The sequence below is a fragment of the Camelus ferus genome, chromosome 14, assembly GCF_009834535.1.
Source record: "Camelus ferus isolate YT-003-E chromosome 14, BCGSAC_Cfer_1.0, whole genome shotgun sequence".
Taxonomy (NCBI): domain Eukaryota; kingdom Metazoa; phylum Chordata; class Mammalia; order Artiodactyla; family Camelidae; genus Camelus; species Camelus ferus.
In genome coordinates this window covers 9462233-9479673 of record NC_045709.1, presented here as the reverse complement: position 1 = coordinate 9479673, position 17441 = coordinate 9462233, and the positions used below count along the sequence as shown (strand labels likewise).

Sequence of the window (17441 nt, the reverse complement as noted above, 5' to 3'; positions counted from 1 at the left end):
CTGTTGCATAAATATCCACTAGAAATTAGTCTATGCCTACACCTCACTAGAAGAAAATATATTTTAAAGTCAATCATTTTCGAAGTATATTTAAAAAATGAAGAAAATCTAACAAAAACTTTGCTAATAAAATGGTGATAGAAAGTAAAAAGAACTGCAAAAGTTATGACATCCATAAAGAACCTGACTAAAGTCAAAGTTTTTAAAGATAAAACTCCAGAAATGAAACACTAAAGAAATAAAGCACGTTGGCTAGATTTAAAAATCTAAGTGCTCTAAATTTCTCACAGTGTTAAACTTACAACCGTGAAGCAAGTTGGCATATAGGAGACATGTAGGCATGGGGCGGAACGAAGGACAAAAGAGAAAGAACCACTCTTGATCGATGGTATAGAGTATCGATCAGTCTTGACTGGGCCCCTAAGATCTTACTCACGCAGTAGGTTCCTTGGGATGAAGGTGGAGCTTAGGTGGACATGCCTCAGTCACAGCGCTTCCGGGATGCGTTTCCAATTCTAACGGGATAACTTCAACCTCACAATCTGCAACTTCTATTTTCCTCTTTTTTGAAAACATATTTTTCGTAATATTCTCTTCTTTTCCATTTTCTTCAATAGCATCAGGTTTGTCGGTGTTAGATCTGCTTAGTAATCTTCCTAAAGGAAAAAAGTAAAAGAGTTTAACATGACAAAAAATAAATAATGGCTGAGTAACAGAAGGGCATCTCTGTTGTGCTCCATTACTAAAGAACCGTCTAAGGTATGCCTTATTTCTAGAATGAAGATAAACACTAACTCATCCAAAACTATTGCAAGAAATAATAAATAAAAGCCCAAGAAGAGATTTCATATCTTCCAGTACATGAAAAGATATAGGGCGTCTAAAAGAAGTATCTGTTGTGGTTATATAACATGAAAGAGAAGAGATTTAGCTACAATAATATAAAATAAAAATACAGATCAGAAAGCATTCCAGAAAATTAGAGAGGTGAACTCATTTTAAAAGTGCAGCTTTTGTGTCTAGTTATAACTGCTTTATCATTTGAAACCTTCACTCTTTTTTATAAAGTGATCTATTTAAATCTGTGGTGATATGTGCCTATTGTTCTCATATTACACCCTAGAGTAATTAAAATCTTAGTCTAAAGTTCATGTATTTTCTTTCAAGGGACTCAAAATTATGGTTAACAAGTCAAAATCAGCAGCTGGATCAGAGAGATACTTTAGGTTCATTTTCTAGCAACACAGATAAAGCCAAGGATACTTCCCGTACAACATTTGGCATTTTATAGGCAGCTGACTCTCGTCAAAGAGTTATTCTGAGAAATATGAGAGACTAATGTCTAGGCAAGTTGTGTAGTATGTGTGTCTGTAAGTACTATGTGGCAGGAATCCGGGTGTGATGATTCTGAACTCCGATCATTCTCGCCCTGACGTGAACCTGGAATTTCAGATGAGGATGGTTGCTCCGGTCCCTGCTGCCTACTACACTTCCTTTAGACTGCCTCCAGAGCCCTTTCTCCAGACTTTCTCATTTCATGGGACACACAGAAAGTGAGGATTTTTGCCTGACACTCTCGGGTAAAATGACGAGGCTATTAGAGACCAATGTGTCTGGCCTGGGGGCTGTGGCCTCAAAGAATCAATAACGCACACCTGTAACACACCGGTTGGGAAGTTTTGCTCAGAATGTGGGCAACTCTCTCAAGTCCCTGAAATGGAGTGAACTGCCTAAAGTCACTGCCTGAATCATCACCTGAAGGTATTTATTACAATGTTAACTTGTTAAATTCTAATAGCTCAAGACATAGAACAAGATAGTCTTTGATTAATAATCCTTACGTTAGCAAATCAGTCATTTAGTTTTCCAATTTAAAAAGTTTTCTTACCTTACCCCCAAAGCAGCTGTAGCCACGGAGACCAAAAAATGTGCTTTACACAATAACCCAAGTATCCCTTAGCCTTTCTTTTCTGGAATACCCAGTATCTCCTAAGGTATCCCATCCCTTCAGTGCTCAGTTTCCCAGTCACTTGTCTTCCTCTCATGCTCCTCCTATATATTGTTGCTCTTATATTTGCTAGAGATCTCAATGGCCCTGACTAGTAAAATGGAGATTCAGAAATGCAGATCCTACTGTAGAGGAATGTGAAAGTAAACCTTTGCTTTACCTGAATAAATGCAAACAAATGTCCCTCTGTCAATGTCATCAAGACAACGTACTCCCCATCCTTTCTTCTCAGTTTTGAACACTTGCAGCCTCACTTGAGGTCCATGCTGGACAACTCGGTTTTGACACATTCGCCGATTACATTTGCACAACAGGCTACATTCATAAATGCTGTTAATAAAATATACAAAAGAAAATCACCCAGACATCCTAAACTAAAAGCAAAAGCACTCTATATTGCTGTCTCACTAGTAATTACCAAGGGAGACAGACTAAGTGCAGAGGCTCCTAGAGCTGGACTGCCTGGTTCCCATCGTAGCTCCAGCACTTACTAACTGCCTGACCTTGGATTTAACCTCTCTACGTTTCAATTTTCCATTTTAAAAACGGGGATTATATGATACTATCTACCTCATGAGGTCGTTTAATGAAGATTTAATGAGTCAGTATCTACAAGGTGCTTGAGACAATGCCTGACACATAGTAAAGGTTAGCTCTTCAAAAATGTCTAGCAATGTCTGTGAAGGAGATGTCTCAGAAGGGAAACTCTAGGAAGAAACATTTTCAGTTTCTATTTTTTAACAACAACAACCTTCAAAGGCTGAAAACCCCCAATTCTCAGATGAGCTCTGCACAGTATGTTTCTTAATGGCGAAATGTCTATCCCCAGAGGGGTAAGAGACTCAAAGCAGGTGAGTGCTGAGTACACTCTGCATGCTTTACGTGTGCTCTGACTTCCATTTCCAAGAACAATTACAGGTCTGTTTTGTTAATTCCTTAATTCAGATTTTTGGTATAAGAAATTAAGACTTAACACCTATAAGACTATAAGCCACCTTCAAAGTACAAATGATAAAGTACCCACCTTCAAAGATACCAACACCCTCCAATAAATTCTCAAAGTATCTTACCCAGTAGGTATCTGTCTCAGTAGTCTTTTATATTTATATCCAGTGGTTATTTTATTACTTGACAAGGGGCAAGTCCTGGCATTCCTTGCTGTCAGTTGAAGACATGCACATTTAGTTCTAAAAGGAAGGCAATGGATGGAGAAGTCAGAATAAAAAAGCACCAAGTTAAGTAAAGAGACTGTCTTGACAAAAGTGTGAAGGATGTAATTGTATTTAGAACAGTCATTTGGCTCATGGACTTTTGGACTTCTTCCCTCAGCAAAACAGACCTCTTTAAAAGACATTTACCAAAAGTTTATAATTATAAACTCCCCTGTTACTTCTATTTGCTCATGAAATGAATACTTAACTATACGAGTTTTCTTTAAACTTTTCAAATGAATTCTTTTCCTATTCAGTAGAACCTTCTTTGTGAAAATTCTCCTAGGTCTGGTCTCATACAATGGGTAAACTTCTACGTGTCAAACTCAAAAGGGCATTCATAGTTCTGCAGATGTCTTATGTTATCTTTTCCTAATGACATGAAAACAGACGAGGGAAACTGATGTTGGTTATCTGACTGCTACAATCCATTTTTTATAACACTGCTAAGCAGTAAACATGCAACCATAAAATCTTTTTCCCTCTAATTATTTAGATGATTATCTAACATGACAAGGTCTTATAACTGGATAGGGAGTAAGGAACCTGGGTATCTCAGCTATAAACTAGATATGTGACTACTGGTGAGCTGGTTAAAATCTCTGGATCTTGTCTCCTTTGTTGAGTTAGTAAGTGACTTTAAGGTCTTTTCCTCCATGATTTGCTCCTATTATTTTTCTGTATATATACAAAACACGTCAGAGTGGTAGGTACTGTTTGCAACAGAAAAAAACAAGCAATAAATTCATTAATTGGGATTCTATTTACAGATGTAGAAATCTACTGCTGCTTCTTTCAATAAGACTTTGTTTGCAAAGTTTAAAAAGTATAGAAAAATACAAACAATAATATAATAAACACTCATATTTCCACCACATAGAATTAGCTGTCATCATTTTTTTCTAGTCCTTTTTCCTATGTATATATAGTTGACCCTTGAACAACATGAGTTTGATTTTGAACTGCATGGATTTATTTACAGGTGGATTTTTTTTAGTAGTAAGCACTATAGTACTACACAGTCCCTGGTTGGCTGAATCTGAGGTTTGCTGAATCTGCGGATGTGGAATTGCAGATGTAGAACTGCTTACATGGAGGGCTGATTATGTTATATGTTATATTTTTGACTGCATGGAAGGTTGGCAACCCAACCAGTGTTGTTCAAGGGTCAATTGTAATTTAAAACATACATACTGTATATATGATATTCCTTAAAAAAAGAAGCATTACAGATAAAACTAAACTGAACATCCTTATTCTCATGCACATGCTGTAAGCATCTCTAGAATAGCAGCTTTCAAATATTTACTATGATTCACAGTAAGAAATATATTTTCTTCATGATCCAACACAGGCATAAATATTTATATATACGTGTATGTGTATAAACTGAAATAACAGTGGCATGAAACTTTACCTTATCACATGGATATCACTTGGATATTTTCTATACAATTTGATTTTTTAAATGCTAGTTACAACCCCTTAAGTGATTTTACATCCTACTAAACCTGTAGCTTGGAAAACATTGCTCTAGGTATACTTAAAAGTACTATTTCTGGAAAGGAGGTATGCATGTCTTTGTTGTGTAATTGTGTGAACACCCTCCTCTCTCCCCATACCAAATGATTATCTGGCTTGGTACAGAATTCGTTTTACATGTATCTTCCTTCAGCATTTTAAGCTAACGTGCCTCTTTTTTGTCTTCTATTATTTCTGATGGAAAGTGTGTTGTCAATCTATTCTTCCTCTTTTCTAGGTGACAGTGTGAGATTTACTCTTTACCTTAGATACTTTTTAAGTTGCATTATTTCATTTTAGATGTACTGTTATCTTCTTTTCCCTTCCTAGTACACGGTAGGCTTTTTCACTCTGAGGGTTCCTGCCTTCAGTTCTGGAAAATTCTCAGCCATTATTTCTTTGAATGATGCTCTTTTCCTCTTCTTAAATATATGTTGGAATTTCTCATTTATCTTCCATATTTTTTAACCTGCAAATTATTTCCCCCATATCTTTATCTCTCTGTATTCTGGGGGATCTCTTTAGTTTTGCCTTGCAATTCACTAATTCTTTCTCCAGCTATACCAGTGCTTCCATTTAGTTCATCTATTTAGTTTTTTTATTTCAATGACCGTATGTTATATTTCCCATTTTCCAAATGGTATTTTTCATATACAGTATACTTTTAAAAAAATTCCTTTTTTGTTTCATGGGTGCTAATATTTTATGACTTTGGACATTTTTAAACATACCTATTTTAAAGTCTCTTTCAGTCATATTCTACATTTATCTCTGATTCTTCAGGTATGATTTCTCCCACTATGCTGCCTTCATGGTCCTAAACATCTATGTGGGCTTTGACTGTTTGAAATCATACTTTTTTGGAGTTTACTCCTGGATGCTCCTCTACTTTGGTTGCTTTCCCCATTGCTCTGGCTCCAATTCATGGGTTTCACATCTATAAACCTGGTTGTTATGCATACATAGCTAGGCCTTGTGAGAAATTAGCCTATTTCCCAATCTTGTGCAGGTCCCTGTTTCTGTCCCATGGGAGAGCTCTCTGCCATGCATGGGACATGTTTAATCCCCATTCCTGTCAGGATCAAATCCCTGGCCACAGTGCTCATGACCAGTTCCAGATCCCAGTGGGCTTCAGCCCTTGCTTATTTTGTGTGTGTGTGTGATTTCTCTTGTAATTTCTGACCAATAGATGAAAATACGTATACTCGTGGTACATGTTTTGTGAGGGTTAGTTTCTACAGTCTAAGACAAAAAAATCACAGTCAAATTTCTTCTTAAAAAACTCCATTAAACTGACCACAAAGTAGAGTAAACACTGCCTAACAGTTAGTTTTTCCTCTAGGACTGAAAGAGATTGGGCTTGGCCAGATATAGATGGGTTATATTTAGAGGCAATGCTTTAAAAAACCCTTATATTTAAACAGAATAAAACTTGGCACAGTGAGAGGTTTCCTTTAAAACAAGCCTAAAGGAACTAAGCCAAATTGAGGTAACAGCAGATTTATTTATCTCATCTCACACTCCAACTAACTGAGAGGATGGTAAAATGTACTATCCATACTACTTTCTCTTTATCTCTCTCATTCTTTTTCTTCTTCCTAGTACAGGTAGCTAAATTTGCATTAAATTAAATGTATACATAATGCAACTCTGTTTTATATATGCATACCTATAAATACTAGTAAATTAGATACCCTTAAAACAAAAATGGTTTTCAAAGTCTTAACATATTAGAGTATATTTTCATTTTTTAATGGAATGTCAATTTTATCATTAGGCGAGGCACCATTAACTTTTTAAAAAAGTAGTAAGGAAATGATTTGTAAAAGTAAAATATAATGTATGACATAGTGGTTAAGAGCATGGGTTCAAATCCTGGTTCTTAAATTCGACCTTACAATTGGCTTCTCAACTTCCTCACTTGTAACATGGAAATATTACCTACCTCATGGGGTTTCGTGACGACTAAGTAAGAAAACATATGTAAAGCACCTGTCACCGCGCTTGGCACAGTTACATGGCATTAGCTGTAACTGTTGCTATTAAGATTATGGTACTAGATTAAAGGGAATACTTATCCTTGGAAGAAATAATTTCCAAATCACTAAAATAACTGGTAATAGAGTTTTCTTTCCTATTGCTAATGAGAGAGTACATTTTTCTATTTGAGATTCTTTAACCTGATTAGATAGACAGATAGACAGACAGACAAACTTGATACACAGCAGGACTTCTTGACAAGTACCTCTACATTCAGAAGATTTTTTGAAATGCCATGTTTTTCTACTCACATGTCTATGCAGCCCTCAGAACAGTCACATGAATCAGTAAACATGTTGGAAAAGCTGTTTAGATAATATGCTCGTGGCCACATAGTCTTTCTGTACTTAAACAGTGGAAGCTTTCTATTGTCAATTTCATTACAGAAAGAAATGGGCACTGATTCCACTCCATTGCTAATATCCACATCAGAAACAATTTCTTCTTGCTTTGGGTAATTCCGAGTCAACTGAACATAGGTATTGAAAGAAAAGTTATCTGTAAATAGAAAGTTACACTCTGTCTCAAGCAGGTAACGAAAAACTTCCTCCTCGTTTCGTAGACTCCTTCCACAAGGGGTTTTATAACTCACGTGGAGTGCTGAAGAATGAGAGTTTGTCTTCGCATGTCGTCTTTGGAAGTGGCATTTGATTGGTAGCTGCAAAGGGTTTTCTCCCTTGAAGGTTAGCGGCATTTTCATCAGACAGGCACCAGAGCAGGCATGACTTCGGTAAGATAAATTTGAAGATGATTCTTTTTCTCTAAAGTCTGCAATTTTATTTTCCAGAGGGGGAGTTTCCTTATTTTCTGTAGGTCTGTTTAAAATCAATTATTTATTAGTATCCCTTTTCAAAAAAACACTGCACACTAAGGTGGTAATTAGTTCCTATTAGCTTCTTCTTAGGCAATACTAAAATAAGCCAGACTCTGAAATAAACATTTTACTACATTCTGCTGCTATATAAAGTTATACCCCAAAAGAGATTTTTTTCTTCTAGACACTAAATATGTGGGTTTTTCTCCAGCACCAGGTGTCCAATAATTCAGTTCAATTCTGATGCTACCTACCTGAAGTCAGTATCAGATTCCACAGGTTAAATGGAATTTAACCTGTCCCATAAGACTGCCCCATTCCAGATGCCAAATGCAATTTCCACATCACTTATACTTCTGACCAACCCATGAGTTCCCACAACCCCCTCCTCAGGTTTGATAATTTGCTACAAAGACTCACAGAACTCAGGTAAGCACTTTGCCATCACCAGTTTAAATAAAAGATACATCTCAGGAATAGCCAAATAGAAAAGATGCATGGGGCAAGGTGTACTCTCCAAGTACCTCCTAGCAATTCAAAGTGTTCACCAACCAGGAAGCTCTAGCAACTCTGTTGTTTAAAGGTTTTTATGGAGGCTTAACTGCTTACGTATGAAGGATTAAATCATTGGCCACTGGTGATTCTCTCCATCTCCAGCCCTTCTCCCCTCCCTGGAGGTTGGGAGGTAGAGCTGAAAGTTTCAAGCTTTTAGTCAAGATTTAGTTTTTCTGGTGACCAGTCTCGCCTTAAGTTATCTAGGAGTCCCTCATCAAGAGTCATCTCATGAGCACGCCAAAGGCACTCCTACCACTCAGGAGATTCCAAAGCTTTTAGAACCTGTGTGTTAGGGATTCACACAAAGCAAGCATCTTTCTGATTATACCACAATCTAATTTCAGGATATTCCAGAAAGGTGATTACAGTTCTAACTTTTTGCTATAGCACCTAGCAAACTTAAGAGTTCATTTAGGGCATGCATTCAATAAAGTGCTGAAGAAGGTTATATCTTCAGACATGCTTGGTTCAAGCTTTTTGTCTGCAAAAAGCAGTGAAGGCTAGGCAAAAAAATAATTAATTCATTAAGAATCCTTTATGCTGTTCTTTTGCCTTTCACAATTGTATCAACTGAATTTTCCCCATGATATGTAACCCACCTAGTCTCATACTGACACATCTGAAAATGGTAAACTGAGAGGAGAAAATGGAGCGGTTACTGATTTAAAAAAAAAAAAAATCTATAAAGATTCCGTGTGTTTGGAACTCAAGTTTCAAACTTTCACAAAAAAAAAACCCCTAGGTTTTTTGTTTTACGTAATATTTTCTAACTATCTTTAGGTATCTGTTATTTATTATAAAAGTAATACAGGTATTTTAGATATTTTTTAATACACACTATATAAACCAGCACTGTCCAACAGAACTTTCTGTACTGATGGAAACATTCTATATCTGTGCTGTCCAATTGGGTAGCCACTAGCCACATGGGGCTACTGAACACCTTTAAATGTGGCTAGTGTGACCAAACAACTGAATTTTAAATTTCATTTGATTTTAATTAATTCAAATTTAAATAACCACATGCAGCTAGTGGCCACCATATCAAATGCATATATATGAGGTTCCTTATCCTTTTTCTGGCTGTACAGTAATCATCTGCATAAATTCCAATTTATATAACTAGTCCTCTATTGGTTCCAATCTTTTGCTTTTACAAATCATGATTAATGAATAACCTTGTACATAATAATTTCATACATGTAAAGATATCACTGCAGAATACATCCAGCAGCGGGAGTACTAGGTCACAGGGTAAGTGGATTAGGAATTTTGTTAAGATTGCCAAGTTGCTCTGCATAGCTCAGCCTCTCCAGCAATTTATGAGAGTGCCTGCTTTCACAGAGCCTGATCAATGAATGGCTCCTGATGCTTTTGGATTTCTAATGGTCTAATAGGTGAAAGGATGTACTATAATTTATTTATAAATCTTTTAATGGTGGAATTGTGTTTCCAATTTTTCTCTATGGTACTACTTTGATGAACATCCTCATATATAAATCCTTGACCAAGTTTCTGATTATTACCCTAGGATACACTCCTTTAAAGAGGAATTACTAGGTCAAGAGGAATATATATTTAAAAAATGACTTTTATTAATAAAACTTTCAAATATACACTTAAGAGTATATTTTTCCTCATTAGAAAAGACTGATATGTTGGACCCTCATGTACTTGTGAGAACTCCAGAATTTACAGCACATCACAACCCCATCCAAACCTCTGCCCTGAGAGAGAACCAAACTCTAGCAAGGCTTCTGGCAGCATAAGGCCATGTATGGCTTTAGGATAACCCCAGCCTCCCAATAAAATGCCTGCCCGAGAAAGCTCAAGGCTGTTTCTTCTAGCCAGTACCTAAGGTAAGCCCCTGACCTACTCATTTAGTAAGAAGGTCTTATAATTATGAATCTTTCCCCCATCCCTCTGCGATGGATAAGTATCTCCTACAACTCAGGAGTGTCTTTCTTAAGGACCTGAAAGCCATTCCTTTGATAGATAATCATCAGGAAGGACAGGGCCTCAGTCCTCTAGTCTCTGCGGGAGGACACAATCCTAACTTGATGGTGGCCAGCAAGCACACACAGCTGGCCCAGGGGCATTCATACTGATCAATCTTTAGTAAGTTTTCAGTTGAGCCCCTGCTGGTCCTCCTTCCCTCCTCCCTCACTGCCCTTTAAAACACCAGTCACCTCAGCACAATTCATAATGGAGCTCAGCTTTTATTCCTGCTGACCATAGCTACTGAATAAAATGTTTTTACCACTTTAAATAATGTCTGGCTTTGTTTATCTTTGATACTTATTACCGAACTTTAATAATTACCAATATTTTGCCTATTTTATTTCATCTATTCTCCACCCCTCTTGCCCTACCCGGAAACACACTGGGGCAAATCCTTATCTGAAATAATTATGTATTTCTAACAAATAAGACTTCTAAAAATATATACTCTCAATGGTCTATCTTCGCATTTACCTGATTGTCTTAAAATATGAATCAGAATTCAAACTCCCACACACTGTATTTCATTCAGATGTCTTTTATGTCTCTAACCTTACAAAATGCTCCCTCACTCTTCATTAATGACATTTATTTGTTGAAATTAAATTGGGTCATTTGCCCTATAGTATTTCCTACATTCTGGAATTTGGCTAATGCCTTCCTTGTGGTGTTGTCATTTAACTCACTCCTTTTCATTCCTGGCAAATCAGTAGTCAGTTCTAGAAGCTGGATTTGATTCAGGTTCAGTTTTGGTAGGGAGGATAACCTGTGGGTGGTGCTATGAATTTCCTATTACATCACATAAGGAGACAATGTCTGATCACTTTTAGAGATGCTTAGATTTATAAGTGGGTTTGGGTGTTTCCATCCATTTTAAAGTTCTTTGCGAATTTTTTACTTTACAGTTTTGGCACTCACTCATGACCATTGTCTAGGCCAGTGCTACTCAAGGTGTGGTGATGCCAGTTTCCAGTGGTTTGTTACCAATTCATGATTAAGTACAACAATTGAAAGTGCAAAAGTTTAGAAACTTTTACAGCAATTTAACATTGCTACAACATTTTATTGCATTGTACAAGAGTATCACTCCTTAATAAATTGGAAGTTTAAAACAAAACACCTGTTCTGACCACAGTTCACTTGTGAGCACTGGCCTAAGGCCACTGTTTCCTAGGGGAAGAGTCGGGGGAGGATAGTTGTAAAAATAACAGTCCTCTAATTCTATATTCCTACTGCATTTTCTGGCTGAGTTCTTTTACAAAGAAATTTTCCTCATCAACTTGGGTTATTCTGAAACACAGTTAGGATAAGCAAAGGCAGAAGAGATTCCTTCTCTTTAATTACTAGTATTCAGAATGATGAGTTGTATCCTAGCAATTACCGAACTGACAGATTTTAAAAGTTTTATTATGAACTCATGGATTTTTATACATTTAAATGATTGAATCAATCACAGTGATTATTCCTTTTGATGTTCAAATTGTGCCATGTTTGGCCAGTGGGAACTACATCAAGTTTGCTCCTATACCTAACACTATTGATAGTTTTTGACAGCTCTTTTGCTTTCTTGAAGTTACAAGATGTCCCAGGTCTGGAATCAGCCTCTTTTCTAAGGGACTGTGGTTCCATTTAGTGAGAAATGACATTTAACAATTACAATCATGGTGCTAGGAGGTACACACATTTTATTCAATACAGACTGCCAAACTGCTTTCCAAAAAGGCTGGACCAGTTTACACTCTCAGTATGAATGCTGATCTACTTGAATATTATTTAAAAATTTTTCATCAATTGAATAGATGAAAAATGTTACCTGTTAATTTGCATTTCTCTAAATAAGGAGTTTGAACATAATTTCATGGTTTTTTTTGCCCTTTCATTAACTGTATATTCATATGCTTTGCCCATTTTCCTTCTGGGGACTTGTTCATCCATTCATTTGTTCGTTCATTCATTCTTCCATCAAAGATTTCTTGAATGCTTGCTATGTACTAGGTACTATGGAAACAATGAAGAGAGCTCCGTGATCTCAAGGAGCTTACATTCTTGGCAGAGAATTAAATGCTTATAATAAAGTATAAATAATGTTATGAATAATGCTATGATACATAATGTTATGGAGAGGCATTTAATTATTATTTTTCTGTTTTTTAGAGTTCTAATTTTATAATTAATTTTTCTATGGTTTGGGAGTCCAGTTTCATCCAGAATTTATTTTCATGTACCATGAAGATCTAACTTCAATTTTCCAAATGATATTCCATTGTTCCAGTCTTTTACTAAATACTGTAATGAGTTCTTCTTTCATCTTCTGATTTTTGACTTACTAACTTAATCATCTCAAGTTTTTACAAACACATAAAAATGTTCTCTTATTTTCTAGACTTATTCTGTCTCTTGATTGAACTGTTAATTCTTATACCAACACAAGATTGTTTTCTAGAGGTTGACAGAACATTTTGATATTTCTCAAGGCAAGTTCTTCCTCACTATTTTTCCTTTTAAACATGTTCTAGGTGTTTTCTGATTAAATTTATAATAGTTTGCCAAGTTAAAAAAAATCCAAGTGCCTGGATTCATATGAAATTAAATTAAGAGTATAATTTGAGAAGAATTTGTATTTTTACAATATGCAGTTTTCCAATCCAGGAACACAGTAAATTTATCCACTCATTAAAATCTTTAGTTTTAACATTCTTCATGTATTTTACTTTTTGATATTGTGAATGGAGACTTTATTTCATATTTTCTAATAGTATAGAGTTAAATATTTTTATTTTATGTGATTATGTCACTAAACCTTTTTAGCTTAATAACTTTACACTTGAATTTTAGATTTTCTAGGAAGATAAGTTTATCTACAAATAATTTTACTTTGTATATTTCCTTTTATATTTTATTGTACTGGCTAGAGTTTGCAGAAAAATACTGAATGACAATTACGATAGCAAGCATTCCTGTAAATCTTTATTTAAAGGAAATGCCTCTAAGTTCCATCAGTATATAGAAGGCGGATATTGGTTTAAGAAACATATTCTCTACCACATTAAAAAAAGAATTCGATTTCTAATGGTTCATATTGACTTAAAAATTTTTTTTTAATTTTTGAGGGGGAGAGGTAATTAGGTTTATTTATTTGTTTTAATGCAGGTACTGGGGATTGAACCCAAGACCTCGTGTATGCTAAGCACGTGCTCTATCACTGAGCTATACCTCCCCACCGTATTGATTTTTTAAAGTCTTTTGATATCTGTTAAGATAAGCCTTTTTTCCTATGGTTTAGTCCTGTAAAATAATGTATTTCCTAAAACTAAATCATTCTTGCTTGACTAGTATAATTTTTACTTGGTCATCTCATTCTTTTAATATTTCTCTGGATCAGAATTGCTAAAATTTTATTTAGAATCTCTATATCCATAAGAGCAATATTTAAACTTTTTAGGGCCATAAATCTCTTGACAATCTGATGAAAGCTATCAACGCTCTCTAGAAATACAATTAATATAAAATTCTGCATACTATTCAGGGCCTCCATAGCCCCTAGTTTAAGGATTCATCTTTATTATAATTAACTCTATATTTAGATGGTTTCCATGCTACTTCTTAACTACTATGTCTTATACATTCTGACTCCTCTTTTGATCAGCAAGAAGATTTTTGAGAAAGTTTCCCAGAAAGTTATGTAGACATACTCTTTTTAGATTTTGCTGAGGTAAAATGTGGTGCTAGCCTGATTTTTGTTGTTTGGTGGCTTTTTTGTTTGTTTCGGGACTTACAAGATATTTATACCTTATGATTGATAATAAAACTTTTAAAAAATCCGTATTTATCTACCAGTAATTTTTATTACTGTGGTACTTTTAAAACCTTTTGCCTCCAGACTTGATGTTTTCTTATACTCAGAAATTATCTTTTTGATTACTGTATCTGCTTAGTTTATTCTAGCTTCCGGTATTTTTGTTCATTTGTTTTAGTTCAGAACAAAATATGGCAGACGTTTCCACAAACAATGCTTTCGTAGGGCAAGTTTACATTATTTTTTAATATACTGAAAATGCCTACATTTCACATTTATTTAGGTATGAAAATTTTTAATGGAAACTATATGTATTTTCATTTCCTAGCTGCTGAAACAACTCTAAATAGTAGTTTAGCCATTGTGATTTCTTGCACTGGAGCTGTAAGCACAGCACATTGGCCCTAAATCTATTACCTTAGCTTGAAATTCTTAGCATTTCCTAAAGAACATAACATATGGATGATTCTGAAATTATTTCTGTAGTATCCACTAAAATTCTTGTTTTTCTTTTAATAGCATCTTTTATAAGAACATTATTCACCGTTTTCTTTTTCTTATCTGCTTGCCCTTTTCTTCTGCATTTTGGGTAATCTTATAGACCCCAGATTATACTTTTAATCTCCTTATAGGTGACTTTCACAATGAATAATTTCTTAAAAGAAAGGCTGGGATAAAACTGATCACTGCGTTACTATATATAATAGGAAATATTTGAAACAATCTAATTATCCATCCTTAAAGGAATGGATAAATTAATGTACTATTTTCACGTTATGGAAATCCAAACAAGAGGTAAAGGGAATGAAATAGATCTATACACAGCAAACAACATGATTAGATCTCAAAACTAATGCTGAGTAAAACAAGAGGGCGTATGTGTGAATATTTATGTAAAATTTTAAAACTACAAGTAATACTACTGTATATTATTTATGGCTATCTAAATATTTTTAAAAGAACTAGAAAAATAACAGAGGATACCCAGGCAAATAGGGGAAAAGAACTTGTCATGGTGAGAAGTTAGGTACGGCTCAAAGAAACTACAGTGTTTTGTTTTCTTTTTAAAGAAGAGACTGGAAGCAAATACAATGAAATGCTAATAGCTGTTAATTCTGAATGGTGTGAGTATGGGTTTTGGCTATATTCCTTTACATATTTTCAATCTTTAACATTTCTTGAAAAGACAGTAAAAAATACTGGATGAGAATGTAGCTAAAAGATCCATGCAAATCCATCACTACCCATGGACTATAATGCAATGGCACCTAATGCACTAAAAATGAGGGGGAAAAATAGAAAAAAAATGAGGTAAGGTTACGTTTTGCCTTAAACAATTTTAACGTATTTTAGCTTTTTTGAATAATGTTGGGGGTATATTCCATAGTAAGAAATATATTCTATAATGCACCTTTTGTTTTACTCTTCCACTTAACTTTCATCTTCTTTAGCCTAGTCCATGTTAGTAGTTGTTTTTATTTTTTAATTAATTAGTCAATTATTTAATTAAGGTATCCAATATTTCCTTGTTTTTTAAAGCCCATGCCTGGAACTTCTTTTTCCTTATTATTCAATGCCAGGTTCCTTTCTACCATTTTTTTCTTATAAAGCATCATAGTATATTCTGAACAATAAGCACTTCTATTTATTTATCCACCTGAGATATATATCCTTTTCTTTGGTTTCATTCAGTGTTGACTGTAATAAATTCTTTTAGGCTCTTACAGCTTTGTTCTTTGTTTTGATATAAGCTTATATACCTACATTGTTGTATAACCAGGAAACTGAATGTTTCATTTCCCTTTTCAATTTGCCTTAACCAAATAAATTATATTCCAAACTGGTTTCTGTGGCATCCTTTTCTTCAGATGTCATCTGACTTCCCCTATTTCAACTATGATCTTTCTTTGTTCCTGCTTTGCTATTTTTGGGGAAGGGGAATATGAAATACTAGTTTGAGGACTCCAAAGGTTCTTTTCTGAATATGGAGGGGCTAACTCAGAGTATATGTGAGAGAGAAATCTGAATCTGGGCTATCTTTAAATAATTTTCTTAAATAATAACTAATAATTGTACAGTAGTTTCCAGTTTACAATGTACTTTTACATAATCTCCTCATGTAACAGTAAGTACAGCTCCAAGTTAGTCATTACTGGAAAAACATACAATTAGAACTACTTAGAACTAAAATGTAATAGAAACATGTTGGTAAAATCTGTCAGTTTGGAATTTAGGATTTCAAGAAAGTTAGCTAACCCAGCTTAAAAGTACCCTTCTGGTGAATAATTTAATAAAAATTAAGAGGTGTAAGGCTCAAGTTACTAGGCAATTAAAAAAGGAGGAAAAAAATCTTTTAATATTTATAAAGAAGAGTTAGAAAAGAAGCAGGAAAACTTGGAAATGAAACACTGATATGAACCTAAGAAACATTTCTTTTCTTATCTGTGCTTCACTTCATAAAACAAATGAAAGAAAGCCAACTTACTACAAGTCTCAGGAGTTAAGTGACCTAATTTCAATCCCATTTTGTAGGGAGGCAGATCAACTTTCTTTTATATATGAAGATACGTTACTGGAAAAAACAAAAACAAAAATATAGAAAACCAATCCTATGCACAGTCCTGCAGACCTAGTTACTGACCCTCTATAAAAATGCCAGAGGTAATCAAAGGACAAGTAGGTAAGTAGGTATACCTATGTCATAGCTCACTTATATGGACTGGAAACTCAATTCAAGTCAAGAATAAGATACATAAAGCCAGTTTCCCACCAGACGTTAAGAGTTCCCATTTGATTTTGTCATTGGGAAAATTGTATGACCTTGAGTGATTCAGCTAGGGTTGAGAACACATGACTTAAGTTATTCACCATGCAGTTTGCTTATGTGACTACCGGCCTGCTAGGGGTTTGACTACTGAAAGCAAAATAAGTAATAAGCACATGATCTGCAGAGGAAATACAAAAGGAATTATTTAAATATAACAACTTTGTCTTTTCCATCTGTAAGTATTGCCCTCTAGCTGGAAAGACAAGACAAAAATGAAAAGAAGTCATGAAAGCCTGTGACAGTTAAAAAGGGGTCCTAGAACACGAGTTCTTTAAACATACTAAAATTCTAGGCCCAAACAAATTAAATCCCAAAGTCTTCAAAAAACTTCAATTATGAATAAAAAATGGGGAAATGCCACTCTGATCTTTTAAAAAAGGAAACATTCCAGAAAGTACAGAATGGTTAGCTTAATATTATTCTCTAAGTAATTTCTGGAAGAGAGAATCTAACATGATATTTGAATACTTAGAATCTGAAAAGCCAACATGGACTATGTGAAAAAAGTACAAATTAACCCAATTTTCTTTTTTGATAAGGTTAATGATAAGGTTTGATAAAGTTTGGTAATGATTTAGAATGCTAAAGAAGTGAATCTTGATTTCTCAAGACAGCTCTGTAAGTAAGATACAGAAATGGAGGTGGGACAATGGTAGAAGTAAGTAAAT

General features: G+C 34.7%; 1 protein-coding gene across 2 annotated transcripts in view; it reads right to left on the bottom strand.

The window, feature by feature from the left end:
* Positions 1-17441, bottom strand: part of LOC102514903 (SET domain bifurcated histone lysine methyltransferase 2) — a 74977-nt gene that overhangs the window by 40306 nt on the left and 17230 nt on the right. For both annotated transcript variants that reach the window (XM_006184125.3, XM_032496173.1), the window contains exons 6-9: positions 7032-7595; positions 3079-3195; positions 2169-2338; positions 437-656 (exon numbers count right to left, since the gene is read on the bottom strand). In XM_006184125.3, the coding sequence (XP_006184187.2) occupies positions 437-656; positions 2169-2338; positions 3079-3195; positions 7032-7595 (1071 nt within the window). The remainder of the gene's footprint in view (positions 1-436; positions 657-2168; positions 2339-3078; positions 3196-7031; positions 7596-17441) is intronic.